The sequence below is a fragment of the Meriones unguiculatus genome, chromosome 3, assembly GCF_030254825.1.
Source record: "Meriones unguiculatus strain TT.TT164.6M chromosome 3, Bangor_MerUng_6.1, whole genome shotgun sequence".
NCBI classification, from domain to species: Eukaryota; Metazoa; Chordata; class Mammalia; order Rodentia; family Muridae; genus Meriones; species Meriones unguiculatus.
The window spans coordinates 3761341-3775106 of NC_083351.1; the positions used below are offsets into that span (position 1 = coordinate 3761341).

At 49.7% G+C, this 13766-nt stretch overlaps 1 protein-coding gene across 4 annotated transcripts in view; it reads right to left on the reverse strand.

Moving 5' to 3' along the window:
* Acot7 (acyl-CoA thioesterase 7) overlaps positions 1 to 13766 on the reverse strand; it is a 93224-nt gene that overhangs the window by 24494 nt on the left and 54964 nt on the right. For all 4 annotated transcript variants that reach the window (XM_060378976.1, XM_021644250.2, XM_021644251.2 and 1 more), the window contains exon 6: positions 8793 to 8879. In XM_060378976.1, the coding sequence (XP_060234959.1) occupies positions 8793 to 8879 (87 nt within the window). The remainder of the gene's footprint in view (positions 1 to 8792; positions 8880 to 13766) is intronic.

Below are 13766 nucleotides of genomic sequence, written 5' to 3' on the forward strand. Positions count from 1 at the left end.
ATCTTTCTGACTGCCTCAGTGCAAACTGCTTGCTTTCCCTTTCCTTTGTGTGTTTGTGTGTTCTCATCCCACCATATGTGTCCTGGAGATCAAAACTCAGGTCATCAGGCTTGGTGGCAAGCACCTTTACCTACCAAGTCAAACCTGGCTCTTGAATTCCATTTAATGTCACTAGTCTCTTTAACAACTCCTACCACCAACACACACAACTTTAAATGTGCTCTGTCTCAATCCAAACTTGACAGGGAAAAAACAAAAGACCCAAAACTTGGATTTTTTTTCCTCAGTTCTCAGTGTAAACTTCACTAAGAGCAGTCAGCACCATCCAAGCTACAACCTGCAAGCTCTTCCTCCACCATGTCTTTTAATCCAATACTTCTCAGTCTGGCCCACACCAAACTCTCAGGACAGTAACAAAACGCAGACACCCTTTGCCAGGACACAGCACAAATGGCCTCTAGTCAAATTCCCTTCTGAGCGTCATGAACTTGGCTAGCATGGTCCATGTTTCTATCAGCATTGTGGTCTTCTGAGCTCCACCACAACCATCCCCTAACCTCGTTCTCAGCTCCCCAACCACTTTCTCCCAAGAAAATGAGGAGGAGGATGAAGAGGAGAACAAAGACAAACAAGAATTAAAAAGGGAGAAATGAGGAGGGGTGGGGATGCTGCCTCATGGCCAGTGTGCCTTCTTAGAAGAAAGTCCTGAGTTCCATCCCCAGCACCACAGAGATCAGGCTTGCTGTCACATGGCTGTAATCTATCACTCAGGAAGTGGAGGCAGGGCCATCCTCAGCTATACAGCAAGTCTGAGATTAGCACAGCTCTGTGAGGCCCCGTCTGAGAAGAGCTCTTCCAGCACGGTCTTCACAAATGCCGCTGTCTCCATGACACAGAACAAATGTGTATGGAGAGCACTCAGCTTGATAAACTGTATCACAACACAGAAGCCATTTGCCTGATTCCCCAGTGCCTTTGCAGTCAGTGCAGCCCAGACAGACACTTCTCCACAGAGGAGCCACACTCCCTCTTCCCCTCAAGCCACCATCCATCCTTCCTTTTCACACAGCTATCAAGTGCCACGCCTGCACTAAAGCACCTCTCCCAGGTCTCCACAGAAAGCCTCCTCCCTTGCTTCCCATTCAGACACTGCTGGCACCAACATCCAAAAAAAAAAAAAAAAACCTTCGGCAAATTACACAGTCCATCGTGGTAATTTTAAAAGATGACAACAAAATTGTAGGATCTGCTGTCGTTAGAGACTGCATTCACTTCAGGAATTATGGGAAGGAAGAGTCAGGCTTGCTCGGCCACTAACATGGAGATAAACACCGGGTGGGAGGGATATTTTTGCATCTTAACATTTAACTGCTTACAGATTTTTGTTTTGATTTTTTCTTAAGTATTGACAACATGCTGACTGGATTAAAAATAGAGGCTTAATTTTCTTTTCCCAAGGCCTGCTGGATGGCTGGGTCAGGCCTGCCTACAAACCCACAGCAGCAGCCAGCAGCTCAAAGCCGGAGCCAGCGCTGCCTGCTCTGTGGGTGGGGATCCGAGATGGCCCCATTTCTAAATTTAATCCCAACTGACGGAGTGTGGGTGCCAGCCTCCTATATTAAGCAAATGATAGTAGCTTCGTCTTACTTTATATACCCTAGCCTTTGGTGATGACAAGAGGTTATGAAGAGATGCAGGTGAGTGAGAGCTCCCACACAGCCCGGCTCCTCTGGGTCCTATCACCCCGCGGCACTGGGGACAGGAGCAAGGAAGTCCTAGCATGGAAGTCTTAATTAAGGCAGTTAATTAAGTTATTTCTGGCAATGGCAACCACAAATTTCTAAAGACAGTAACAAAATGTCAAAAAAAGTGGGAATTTCAGAGAACAGATATAGTTTGGCAGGTAATGGTTCTTCCCATGATGGAAGGAAGTTATCCTCTACAACCACATCCATGGGCACATGCTCCCGCATGCACATGCGCAGGCGCGCACACGCACACGCACACCAAGGTGACAAGGTAGCCACTCAGCTCAGAAAAGCCAGGAAACTGAGAAATAAATCTGTGCTGACTGCTGCTCAGCACATTCACACAGCAGAGGAGAAGCAGCAGGGGACATTTGTCAGCCGGTGCCCTGGGGACTAGGTAGAGAAAAGTCCATTATAAATGGACATTATAAACCCACGTCCAGCCCTAGAAGATGTAGGCCAGCGGAGGTCTTAGCCACCTTCAAGGGGTCTGGAATGCAGCAGAGAAGGCTACGGTTCATTCTAACACGTCGGTCACTTTGGACAGGACACAGGTGTTATAGGTTACCTGCCCTGGTCACCCTAACGAATATACAGCCAAAGAGGGAGGAAGGGCTGGCTAGTGTGCTGACGAAAGAAGGATGCCCAGCTTGGGATGGCAGAGGAGTCATGTGCTAGTGAATAGGGATGGTGAGGGACTTGGCTGTCTAGGCATAGCAATGGGGCAGAGGGAGTTGGGGGCGGGACTTGTACTCTCCCCAACCCTGGCACACAAGCAGTATGAGTCTGGAGAGGTAGCAGGCAGATCAGTTGGCCACAGGGGGTAGACTCATCAAGTACAGAAACTTTGCCTTCTGCCTGTCAGGTCCCAAGCAGGGTGTGGCCCCTGTTTGCAAGGATGCTGGGAAGGCATGTGGAGAAGTGGGCAGTCAACAGAAGGCCAGTATAGTCAGCGGCCAGGGTTAGGACCAGGAGGAAAAATGTACATAGGCTCAGATTTCACATGATGAGACAGTGCAGGCAGAAGGACAGGCCAGGAGGAGAGATGGAGGCTTTCTGGGCTGGATCTGAGTCAGGGCCACCTGCAGAAATGCTGGCCAGACCCTGAGGGCTCAGCCAAGAACAGAACTGGAGGGCACAGTTTACACATCACGTCAGCTTGCAGCAGAGTAGTTCCCGAAGCTACAGCAGAGGAGACTACAGCCAGATGAGCCCAGAAGAGGAGGGTCAGCTCTACAGAAGAGGCTTGGGACATGCACCTAACCAGGATGGCCTGCGCTGGGGGCAGCACAGGGCACTGGGCAGTGGGATGAACTTGGGTGCCATGTTTCTATGCTAACATTTGTGGATCTAGGGGGAGCACAAGGACCCAGAAGCCCAAGGTGGAGGAAGGAGGGAAGCCTCCCACCCAAGCCCACCCTCTTCTTTTCTCGTGGGCAGATTGTTATTCTCTTCTCAGCACCAACACTTTGATATTTTTAATTTTCTTTTTAAGTCCCACAAGCTCAAAGCCACCCACTTTTCCTCTGAGAACATCTCTGGCCCTCTCCCCCAGCACTATGGGCAGCGGCTCCTTGTTACTTTCTAGTACATGTGACATCTAGACTTTACTTCTCCAGGCCCAGCACTTCTGGGGGAGGCAACCTGATTTCAGGAAGCAGTACTCTTGTCAAGGATGCTCAAGCTTCATCGAACCTGCTTCAGGGCCCTTGTGTTTAAAATTCTCTTTACAGTCAAAAAGTCAGATGTCACATTGTATAAACGGCCTTTTCAACAAATGCTCAACTGTCTAAGACATCCTCTCCCCGTGCCCAAGACAAAAAAACAAAAACAAAAACAAAAAAAACCTAATAAAATAGATAATAAAAACTCTGAAAATAGAGATGAGCGCAGTGGAACATACTTGTAGTTCCAACAGCTTTCAAGGCTCCAGTAGGAGGATCGCTGAGCCCAGGAGCTCAAGACCAGCTGAGCAAGGTAGTAAATTTCATCTCAAAAATAAACAGGGCCAGCAAGATGACTCTGCAGGTAAATACACTTGCCACCAAGCCTGATGACCTGAGTTTGAGCCTTAGAACCCACAGAGTAGAGGGAGAGAATCAACTCCCACAGGTTGACCTCTGACCTCCACGAGCACAGGATACTGTGTGTGTGCCACTGCCTCCCACCAAAAAGTAAGTAAATGCTGAACCACAGACATGGCTTCAGGACTGCTGCAGCAGTGAGGGCAAGAGACAGCTGACGGCTCAGCTGGTACAGGCACTGGCTGTACAAGCGTGGCCTCCTGAACTCAAGCCCCAGAAGGAGATGGTCAGCTCAGCAAGACTGTCCTCTGACTGCCCATGCACCGTTCCTATCATGCAAGCATGGACATCCACACAAATAATACACAACTTTAAACATGGAGGGGAAGGAGTATAGGAAGAGTATTACTGAACTGCTGAGAAAAGGCACATTCTAAGTGGGTTTTCATCACACCTGAACCGTCAGAACCAGCCAGGACACACCCTACGAGAAATGCAGGCCTATGCACCAGCTCATGCCAGCAGCACCATATCCTCCACGGGGGGGGGGGGCTGGTTTTCTACGGTAGGGTAGCACCCTCCCTTTAACCACCCTCTTGTCAGCGTCCTGAGCACTGCGGCAGCAGTCACAGACCACATGCCCGGCAAACTTGCTCTCAAGCAGAAAGAGAACTGCCAACTACCTTGTCCCCAGTTTGCTATCACAAGTGCCTCCCTTGACTCCCAGTGCCTCAGCAGTGACAAACCTCCTCTCTCCCCATGAAGAGGCCCTGGGTGTACCTCAGCAGAGCAAGATTATCCAGAACCAAATATAAACAAGGATTTCTTTCTAAAGCAGAATGCCACGCCTGTCCCCTCCACAACTCTTGTCCTCTGACTATGAACTGCAGAGTCGATCATTCTGCATCCCCTATGGCCATGTCTAGGCTGAAATGGTCCTGGGTACCACCAAACATCTGGAATGGAGCTGCTGTTGTCCCCAAATCATCCTTGACTATACCGTTCTCAACTCTCTTGCAGCCTCTGGCACCTGGAAGTTATTTAAGGAGGATCTGAGAGTCACTGTGGGAATAAAGTCCTCCACAAAGCTTTTCCTGACAGCACAGAGTGGGCTCTGGGCAGCTCTTTGCTCCCACCCTGTTTGATTGAAGGCTGGCCACCAAGACAGCTAATCAACAACCAGCCATCTCACTGGTCCAAGGACACAGCTGTATCCCTCAGAAAAACACATGGTGCATAGACCTAAAGGTGCAGGCAGAGGAGGAGTGTGGCTTGGCTCTGAAAAGGGCTGCTAACAGCAGACACAAATGGTCCAAGAGGCAGAGAGACTGGAAGGCTGCTCCACACTGAGTGCCTCCTCCTACTGAGACCCAGGAAGGGCTGCCAGATAGGAAAGGGAGGTCACAGCAAGCTGACCACCTTTTTCCATGAAGATGCCTGGCAGGTCAGAGGCCAGTAAGGCTGCAGCGGCAGCCTCCTAAGAGGAGCTGCAGAGCAGTGTGGAACCCTACTCCCCATGGGACCTACCCCCTAACCTTTTGCTTGCTGGTGAGGCCTGACAGCTTTAAACAGCTCTAGTCCAATGTGCCTATACGTCTAGTAGCAGAATGGTACCGGGGGCCAATGGAGGAGTCACATGAAGACAAGAGGCCTGAATGAACAGTGAGGACCACACCAGCAGACAGCAGAGATAGGCCCGCAACATGCAAGCGTTAGAGAATCCAGCCCTCACATCTCCTGGTTAAAACCATGCAAGCTGAAGACATAGAGGAAAGACCCCTGGGAAGGACTCCCCAAAAGTGACACACTTAGTTCATATTTTCAGGTATGCGAAACTCAGAAAAATGTTCCCCAACTGCTACCTACCCCCACAACAGAGAAAACGCCTGCAGATGAGTTTTCCTCGACAATGCTGACAGACATCAATGAGTTTTCCTCAACAATGCTGACAGACATCATATGGCCCTGTGGGCCTGTCCCCACCAAATCTTTACCGAGTATCAACTTCAACCCTCCATGGTCACACTGTCCCCTGTGATCTCTCCTGCTCTGTAGGGCTTTTACCCAGACATCTTCATCCTCGTGCACCTGCTCCCTGCTATAGGAGCCACTGGAGGATGGAACCCACCAAAAGCAGTGGAGGAGAACCCAAGTCCCAGGAAACATGCAGCTAAGCCAGGTGAGAGGCAAAGGACACCCACAGAGAGCACCCTGAGTGGTGGGGTCTGCAGGGAACCCTGGCCCAGAGCAATGATCAGACCACAGACTGCCAGGCGTCATGAGTGCTATGGTAACCACCTCACCCAGAGGGCAACTGCAGCCCTCCTAGTGCAACTGTAACCATTTCCTGTAGTCACGGCCTGGCCTCACACACTAGGATAACAGGCACCTCTGATGTTTAGAGGCATCCTTGCAGTACCTAAAGCGGCTACAAGAAGACGGGAGAAGAAGTAGTGGCATTTTGTCATACTTCAGGTTCAAAATAATGAACTTCAAGAAAAGAAAAGAAAAAAAAAGAACTAGAGGGACTGGAGAGATGGCTCAGGGGTTAAGAGCACTGGCAGCTTTTCCAGAGGACCAGGGTTCAATTCCCAGCACCCACATGACAGCTCACAACTATCTGTAACTCTAGCTCCAGGGGATCTGACACCCTCACAAAGACACATACAAGAAAGAAAGAAAGAAAGGAAAGAAAGAAAGAAAGAAAGAAAGAAAGAAAGAAAGAAAGAAAGAAAGAAAGAGAAACCAACCAACCAACCAGGCTGATGGGAGCACTTCAGAAAGTAAAGGGGCCATGAGAGGTTTCACTTGCGGCCCAGCAGAAGGCAGAAGCCAAAGCTAGGTATGTGCTTCCCCACCAGTGCCTCAACTCAGAACTCCCTCTTGGAGAGGAAAAGAAAGGTTGTCTTTCCAGGCACCTTCCACAACCCTGTCATCAGCAGGGCCAAGCCCCGCCAGCAACTTCATCGCTAAACCAACATCTTTGCTAAACGCTGCAGCACAGAACTGGGGACTACAGACTACAGCCCACATTGCCCAGGCTCACTGTTCCCTCATGTGACTGGCAGCCACTACACGACAGTGTAATGAAACCTGACTCAAGTGATTTTAGATTCCCCTGTTGACAATTTCTCTGCGGGGAAACACAACAGAATAGTAGTTGCTGGTATTATTATTCACCCATTCTGAATTGACAGGCATGCTGGGGGTGCTGGGTCTGCAAAAATTAGGAGGCAGGTTTATAAATCGAACATACAGAACTCAGAAAGCAGGCATTAAGCATCATATAGCCACTATAAATGCTGCCTATGCACACATAAAAACAGTGCCTAAGCAGAGTGTGGAGCACGCCTTTAATCCCAGCACTGGGGAGGCAGAGGCAGGTGGATCTCTGTGAGTTCAAGGCCAACCTGGTCCACAAAAAGAATTCTCTTTGTAGCCAGGGCTACAAAGAGAAACCCTATCTCAACAAAACCAGAACCAAAACCAAACCAAACAGTGCCTAGATCAAAGGACAGCATGCAGTCTGTAAACCTCTCAAGGGTTCCTTCACTCTTCAGTCTTGCTGACAGCTGCAGAATGAGTCTCAGAGAAGCTTGGGCTGGGGTGGCTGTGCTCAGAAGAGAGAGAGGGCTTTTGTCTACCTGAAATGTGAGGCCAGTAAGGACATGGGGATACTGACAAGGACACAGCTGTTCAGAGTGGAGAGGCTGTCACGGCCTGGAAAGCACCACTCGCTATAAAGCAGACCTAACTTCCCCTGGGTGGAGCCCATGCAGCCAAAGGAGCATTGCAGGCAGCACTTAGTGAACACAGGCAAACAATCATGAAATCGAAATGAAACCACACAAAAGGGGATTGGTTACAAATAGAAACAAGCTTTAAACCCCTCAAATCAGGGGTATGGCAGGACCTGATGCCTCCAGCTCACAAGTAAGCTGTGTCTCTTTATGTTTGTGTGGGCCTCTACTTCCAAGGCAAAGATGAAATCTGGTCCACATTCTGCAGAGATCCTTGACAGAAACATCATGTAAAGCTACAGTGAAGCCACCTTAGCTGGGGACAAAAACAGAGAGTAAACAGGAACTCAGTGTTCCGGGCAGGGAGAAATAAGGGCAAAAGGAAGAGTGACACAAAAGCACCTGCTACCTTGACACCCACACGTGGTCACCTCTCAACCTGTGCTGCTGCCTGTACCCCTTCACTGCCTTTGCCTGGCACTTTTCTGTAAATCAGGTCTATTTATGGCTGCTTTGCAGACAGGGTCTTGCTGCTGCCCAGTCTGGCCTTGAGTCATTCTCCCATCTCAGCCTCTGGAGATACTGGAAATCCAAGCATCCTCATGCATGCACAGCAAACACTCTTCCCTCCTGAGTCATCTCTCCAACCCTAGACTCATTTTTATAGTTTACTTTACTCTCATCCAGAATGACAATATCCATTTGTGCAATTGATATGTTCCTTCTATTTGTTTTACAACACAAAGAAACAATTGTACATTATTAAAGTAGAAAGTGTCCTCCATAGGCCAAGGGTCAAGTCCTCTGTCTTTGTTATGGTCAGAGGACCCTGGCCAGGACCTTTACGACCATGCTATTAGAGGCAAGATCTTCAATAACTCAGAACAGTACAGGTGATCATCTGAAAGAACGTTGTTCAAAGGCAGCTGGCAGCGGCTTACAGGGTCTCTCCCAGGCTCTGCAAAGCCCTACCCTGACACCTCGAAGCTCTGAGTCCTCAAGTTCTATGTGACCCTCTGCTGGGATGTCCTCATCCATCCAACTTTCATTTCCAGTTTTAAAAACAGACACCAATGGCATTTCAGTAATTTCTTATGCAATCTCTTAAAAGTTTAAATTTATACTTCACCAGACATGAAAGTCCAAACTAGGTCAGTAAGCAGCATGGCCTCCTGGGGGGTGCTCAGGGCAAGCAGGGAAGAAGTCAGGGGAACAGCCTCCTGGGGGATGCTCAGGGCAGGAAAGGGATGGAGCAGTGGCCAGGGCAACTTCATCCCTACCTCCGTGCACGAAGCCATGAAGAGTGCAGTCCGAGGGCCCCACCAGGTGGATCAGGCTGGACTGGCTGTAGCTCACTGTGTTTGGCTCTAGAGAAGCAATGGGAGAGAGATGAGTTACTGAACAGACAGTTCCCCACAGCCCAACAGTGGCAAGGTCACTGCCCAGCATTCTGTGTCATCAGAAGTGACTTCCTGCAGTTACTGCGACAAGGTTCTCTGAGGAGAATGGAGGTCTCAGGCAGTACTGAGCAGCCTCTATCAGTGAGCCACAGTGGACTCTGGGTATGGTGCGGTGCCCACTAGACCCTGTCCCTTAGCTAGAAGTTTCCAGAGTTATCTGTGATCCTCCACTGGGATGTCACCATCCAGCCAACTTCCCTTTCCAACAGCACAGAAAGCAACGAGGGTGTTTCTGTACTTCCTGAATCGGCCCAGGAAAGGTCAGCCTTGACAGGTGTCTGGGCTGGTCTCCCTCAGCCCAGCCCTCCCCATGTGTGCCTATCAGTGCAAACCTTCCAAGAACAGGCCACTCCTCAGTGGAGCACCAACCATTCAACTGTGAGCTGTGTGGCTTCACTTAAAACAGAGGACATAAGTTCTGTCCCTGGGGGCAGATGCTGTTCCCAAAGGCTCCCTTTCCTCAGCAGATACAGTCAGAGCCACAGGTATGAGCCAGCCTCCCCCCCCACACACACACACTGCCAAAAGCCTTCGGTCATGGCTAAATTCTCATTCATTCCATGCTGGGGTCAGAGAGAGGCACCCATTCCTGTCCTGGCTGTTGAAGGAACTGTGGGGCCACGGCAAACAGCAGGCACAGGTCAGGTATTGCCCTCATCTGGCCTTAAACAATATTTCTCAGCAGTGAAGAGTTGGTGCCATGAAGGGTAGCTTTGCTCCAGAGACCTGAGGTCTCGGAAGTGTCAGCTGTCACCTGACACTTGGTGGCCCTTCTTGTTATCAAGTGAATGTGCCCACCCACGATTCCTATGTGCTCAGAACATTTGACACTATACAGAGATGGACCTTTCAAGAGGCAATTAAGTTATAATGAAGCTATTAAGGTGTAACCTGGTCAAACGCCAGCAGTATCCTTATAAGAGGGCATGAGAGGGTCCTCAATTGAAGAGATAGGGAGGTCAACATCCACAAACCAGGAAACCACTGCCAACAGTGCTGAGAACTTGAGCCTCCAGATGAGAGACACCAGTCTCCACTGTTTACCCACTAGGCTGGGCCCTGTGTAGCTTGAGCAAACAAACACATGCCATATGGACTTCAAACTAAAGACAGGTACTTGAAGCCACCAGGCAGCCAGAAAGCAGAAAGCTGGGGATCTGGGCTTGAACGCTTACTATAAACTCAGAAGCATCTGCCTGAGACAGCGCTGAACACGCAGGCAGAGTTCAGTCACACAGGGTGCGCGGGCTGTTGGGACCTGCAGCTGGGAGCCCTGGGGCAACAGATCCACTCTGGCTCCGAGAAGCAATCTTAGTTTGCATGGTGTCTGGGACTGTCCGTGTGGGACTGTCGGTGACAAGTGAGAGCCCTTAACTCCAGCATTTGCCACCAACAAAGGCAAGGAGCCCTGGGTGGCCCTAGTGGGCAGTAGGCTGTAATCAGCTGAGGTGACCTGTGGCTTTGACCAAATGGAAGACAGTCTCATCTACCGCATGCCACTTCAGTGTCACCTCCAGGACCTAAGATCACCCAGAAGGTTTTGGGCTCTGGGCAGGTTCTTTACCCTGAAAACTCATCTGCTAAGACAGATGAACATTCACACTATCTGCCCAAGGACCCTACCAGGGAGGCTGGGTGGACAGCAAAGGCCCAAAGTCCCTCAGCAACCCACCAGTCACAAGACCTCTGAGTGCTCAGCATTTCCTTGGCCAAGACAAAGAGGACAGCAGGACACCAAGCATCACTCTGTCACCTTAATGACACGAATGTGTGTATTCTGGAGCATGACTGGACCCTCATGACCTCTAATCTGGCCACTTTCAGACCTGCTTTACCAGCTGAGACTCGCTCACATGTGTGAGCATCAGAAGCGTGATTCATCTAAGCGTGAAACTAGTGCTGGGGTGTAGCTCGGTAGTAGCATGCTCTTTCAAGCATGCTCATAGCTCAGGTTGGATTCGCTAACACACCCAAAACAAACTTAATTGAAAACTGCATACGAAAATCTTTCTTAGCATGATCAGCTCAACAGAACAGCTCCATGTAAAGGTCCTTCCATTCAACTTCAATGGCCTAAGTCAATTCCTGGAATCGACTCCCACAAGCTATACTCTGTAGGCACGCAATGGTATATATGTGCCTATCATATGCGAGTGTGCACACACACATGAAAACACTAAATTCATTTACAAACATCTTTCTCATTTTGACTGTTTTATTTTATGCTTACATCTCACTGCACATCCTGGGCATTCTGGAACTCACTGTGTGGCCTCATCACACCCAGCTTGGTTTTATTTCTTTGGAGAGAAGAGCCTTATGTGTCCCAGGCGGGTCGCCAACTCAGTCTGCATCTGTGACCTTGGGCTTTTGCAGCAGGCAGCAGCCACCATGTCCAACCTGTGTGGTTGGTGCTGGGGATCAAACCCAGAATCTTACACATACTAGACAAGCTCCCTAACACCCAAGCCACTGCCTTGCTCCCCACCTTTCACACTGAAAACCTACTTGTTCACACAGCAAAGAGAAGCAACTATAGCTCCCAGGTCAGGGGGATGCCCCACTGTCCGCTATACTGTGGAAGAATACTGTTAGGCCACAGCACTGGCTCCGAGTTCTGAGCCTGTGAAGGAGCCTTCAGCAAGCAGAAGCAACAGAGCTTCTGGCTTCCTCCTTCTAGCGTGTTGTTAGCTAACTCCACCCGGCTCTGTGGGTCACATGGTGTCTACTTGTCCTGTACCTGGCTCACAGCTCCTGAGGCGAGCGCTTCCTCCTTTAGGCAGTTGCTTGAACTCCTCATTCCCATGCTCTCACCGCCTACACTTGAAGTGGCACGGGGAACATGTGGAGGGGCCTGCTACCGACACACAGCCATAGAAATGGGGTCCCGAGTAGATACCCACACCAGGTGTGAGCTGCTGCCCAGATGGGAGCCTTTCTTCACATTCCAAGGGGATACTACCCTCATGCCAGCATGAAAGGCAGGGCACATGGCATGTCTATATTGCATGGCCCTGCATCATGGTGCTGAGGCAAGGGTTGAACTGAGAGAGGCAGGTCATGGTGAGACCTGTGTTTTCACTGCTCCTGGGCAGCCAGACCAGGAAAAAGACAAACTCCAGAAAGCAGCAGCCAGTCTACAAGCAGAACCCAGAGTAGACAGAGTTCAGAGACCTGGGGCATCAAAGATCAGATATGCCTCCTGTCTCCGAACCTGGGGCTGAGGGGAACAAAAGCAAAAGCCTGTCAGGGCTCAGCTTTGAACCAAGAACCCTGTGCTGGTGCTAGTTTCTCACCCACATGTGTCCAGAGAGGAATAGTGGAGTGGGATGAGGAAGAATAAAAGACACAGGCCTGCCAAGAACTTTGGGTGTGGCCACTGTCCTAGGAAGTGCCCAGATCCACAAGGACTGAAGAAACTCTGCTCAAGTCTCACAGTGACTTGGATAAGCAGATGGTGGTGAGCCTCATTTCCCTGTGTCCACTGTGAATGATGTTGGTGTCAACAATGGACAAGGAGGAAGCTTCCACAAAGCAGCAGGAATACCTCCAAGAGAAGAAAGCAAGGGCTAGCCCCATGGCCTTGGCCTGACATACTGACACACCAGAGAGTTTATCACTGTGTGGCTCAGCGGAGCTCACATGCCTGTCTGTTCCCCAGGCCTCATCAAGTGCTGGGCAAGCAGAGCACCCACATTGCCAGTGCATCAGAGGCAGAACAGGAGGTGTTGCAAACACCATGGAGAGGACTGCACACTACCAGGGCTGGATAGGACCTCGTAACTGCCCTTAAGGTGAGGTGTTCTCCATGTGCAAAGATGCTGAAGTGAAGATGCTGTGAGCAGAAGACAGGGCGAGCTCAATCAGCCAACTGTTAGGCCTGTCCCCTCCCTGTCCATAGACACAGCTGGCCATGCTTGCCTGACTCCACTATGGAAAGGGGATGGCCACACACGAGCCTCAGAAGAGCTGTCGGCTGCTTCTAGACCTAACCTATTCAACCTCTGGAACGTGAGCCCTTCCCAAGAGATCCTCAAAATCCCTTGCTAGTGACGGTGGGTGGTACTGGCTCAGTTAACATCCACAGAGTGCGGTCAGCCCTCTCTATCTCTGAAGCCAACTTCAAAACTCCTTGCAGCGTAAGCAGTGATGCACAACTGTGATCCCTGCACTCAGGAAGCTGAGGGAGGAGGATGCTGAGCTCAAGGACTGCCTGAGCTACACAGTGAGACCCTGTCTGAAAAGAATTGGAAAAAGAGAAATATGTCTGTACTGTACATATATAGAGGGTTTTTTTGTTATTATTTCTTAAATAATACAGATTAATGACCATTTAAAAGCATTTATATCATATTAGGTATTATAACTAAAAGAAGAATTAACATATAAAGGAGTCTATGCATGTGTAGGCTCCACGTGTTAGTGTGTGAGGTTGTATGCAAGCCCCATTCCACTTTATACATGGAACTTATGGACACTTGGATTCTGGAATCCATCCCCTATAGATGCCAAGAAAGCCATTACACATATATATACAAAATCATATTTTATGTGATAAACATATACAATTTTTCTTAAGCAGAGGAACCTGAGTCCTCCAGTCTCCACCATCTGGAAGAGAACCCACTCTCAGGGAAGGCCAATTAGGGTCTCCCTAAGCAGGAAATGCAACCTTCATTTACACACTATCATGCTGGAGTTCCCTACTGCAGCAGTTACTATGACCTGAAGTTTCCAAATAATATGGGGTCTCCTAGTTAAGCTACAGGGGATGCAACAGGCAAGGTTTCTTTT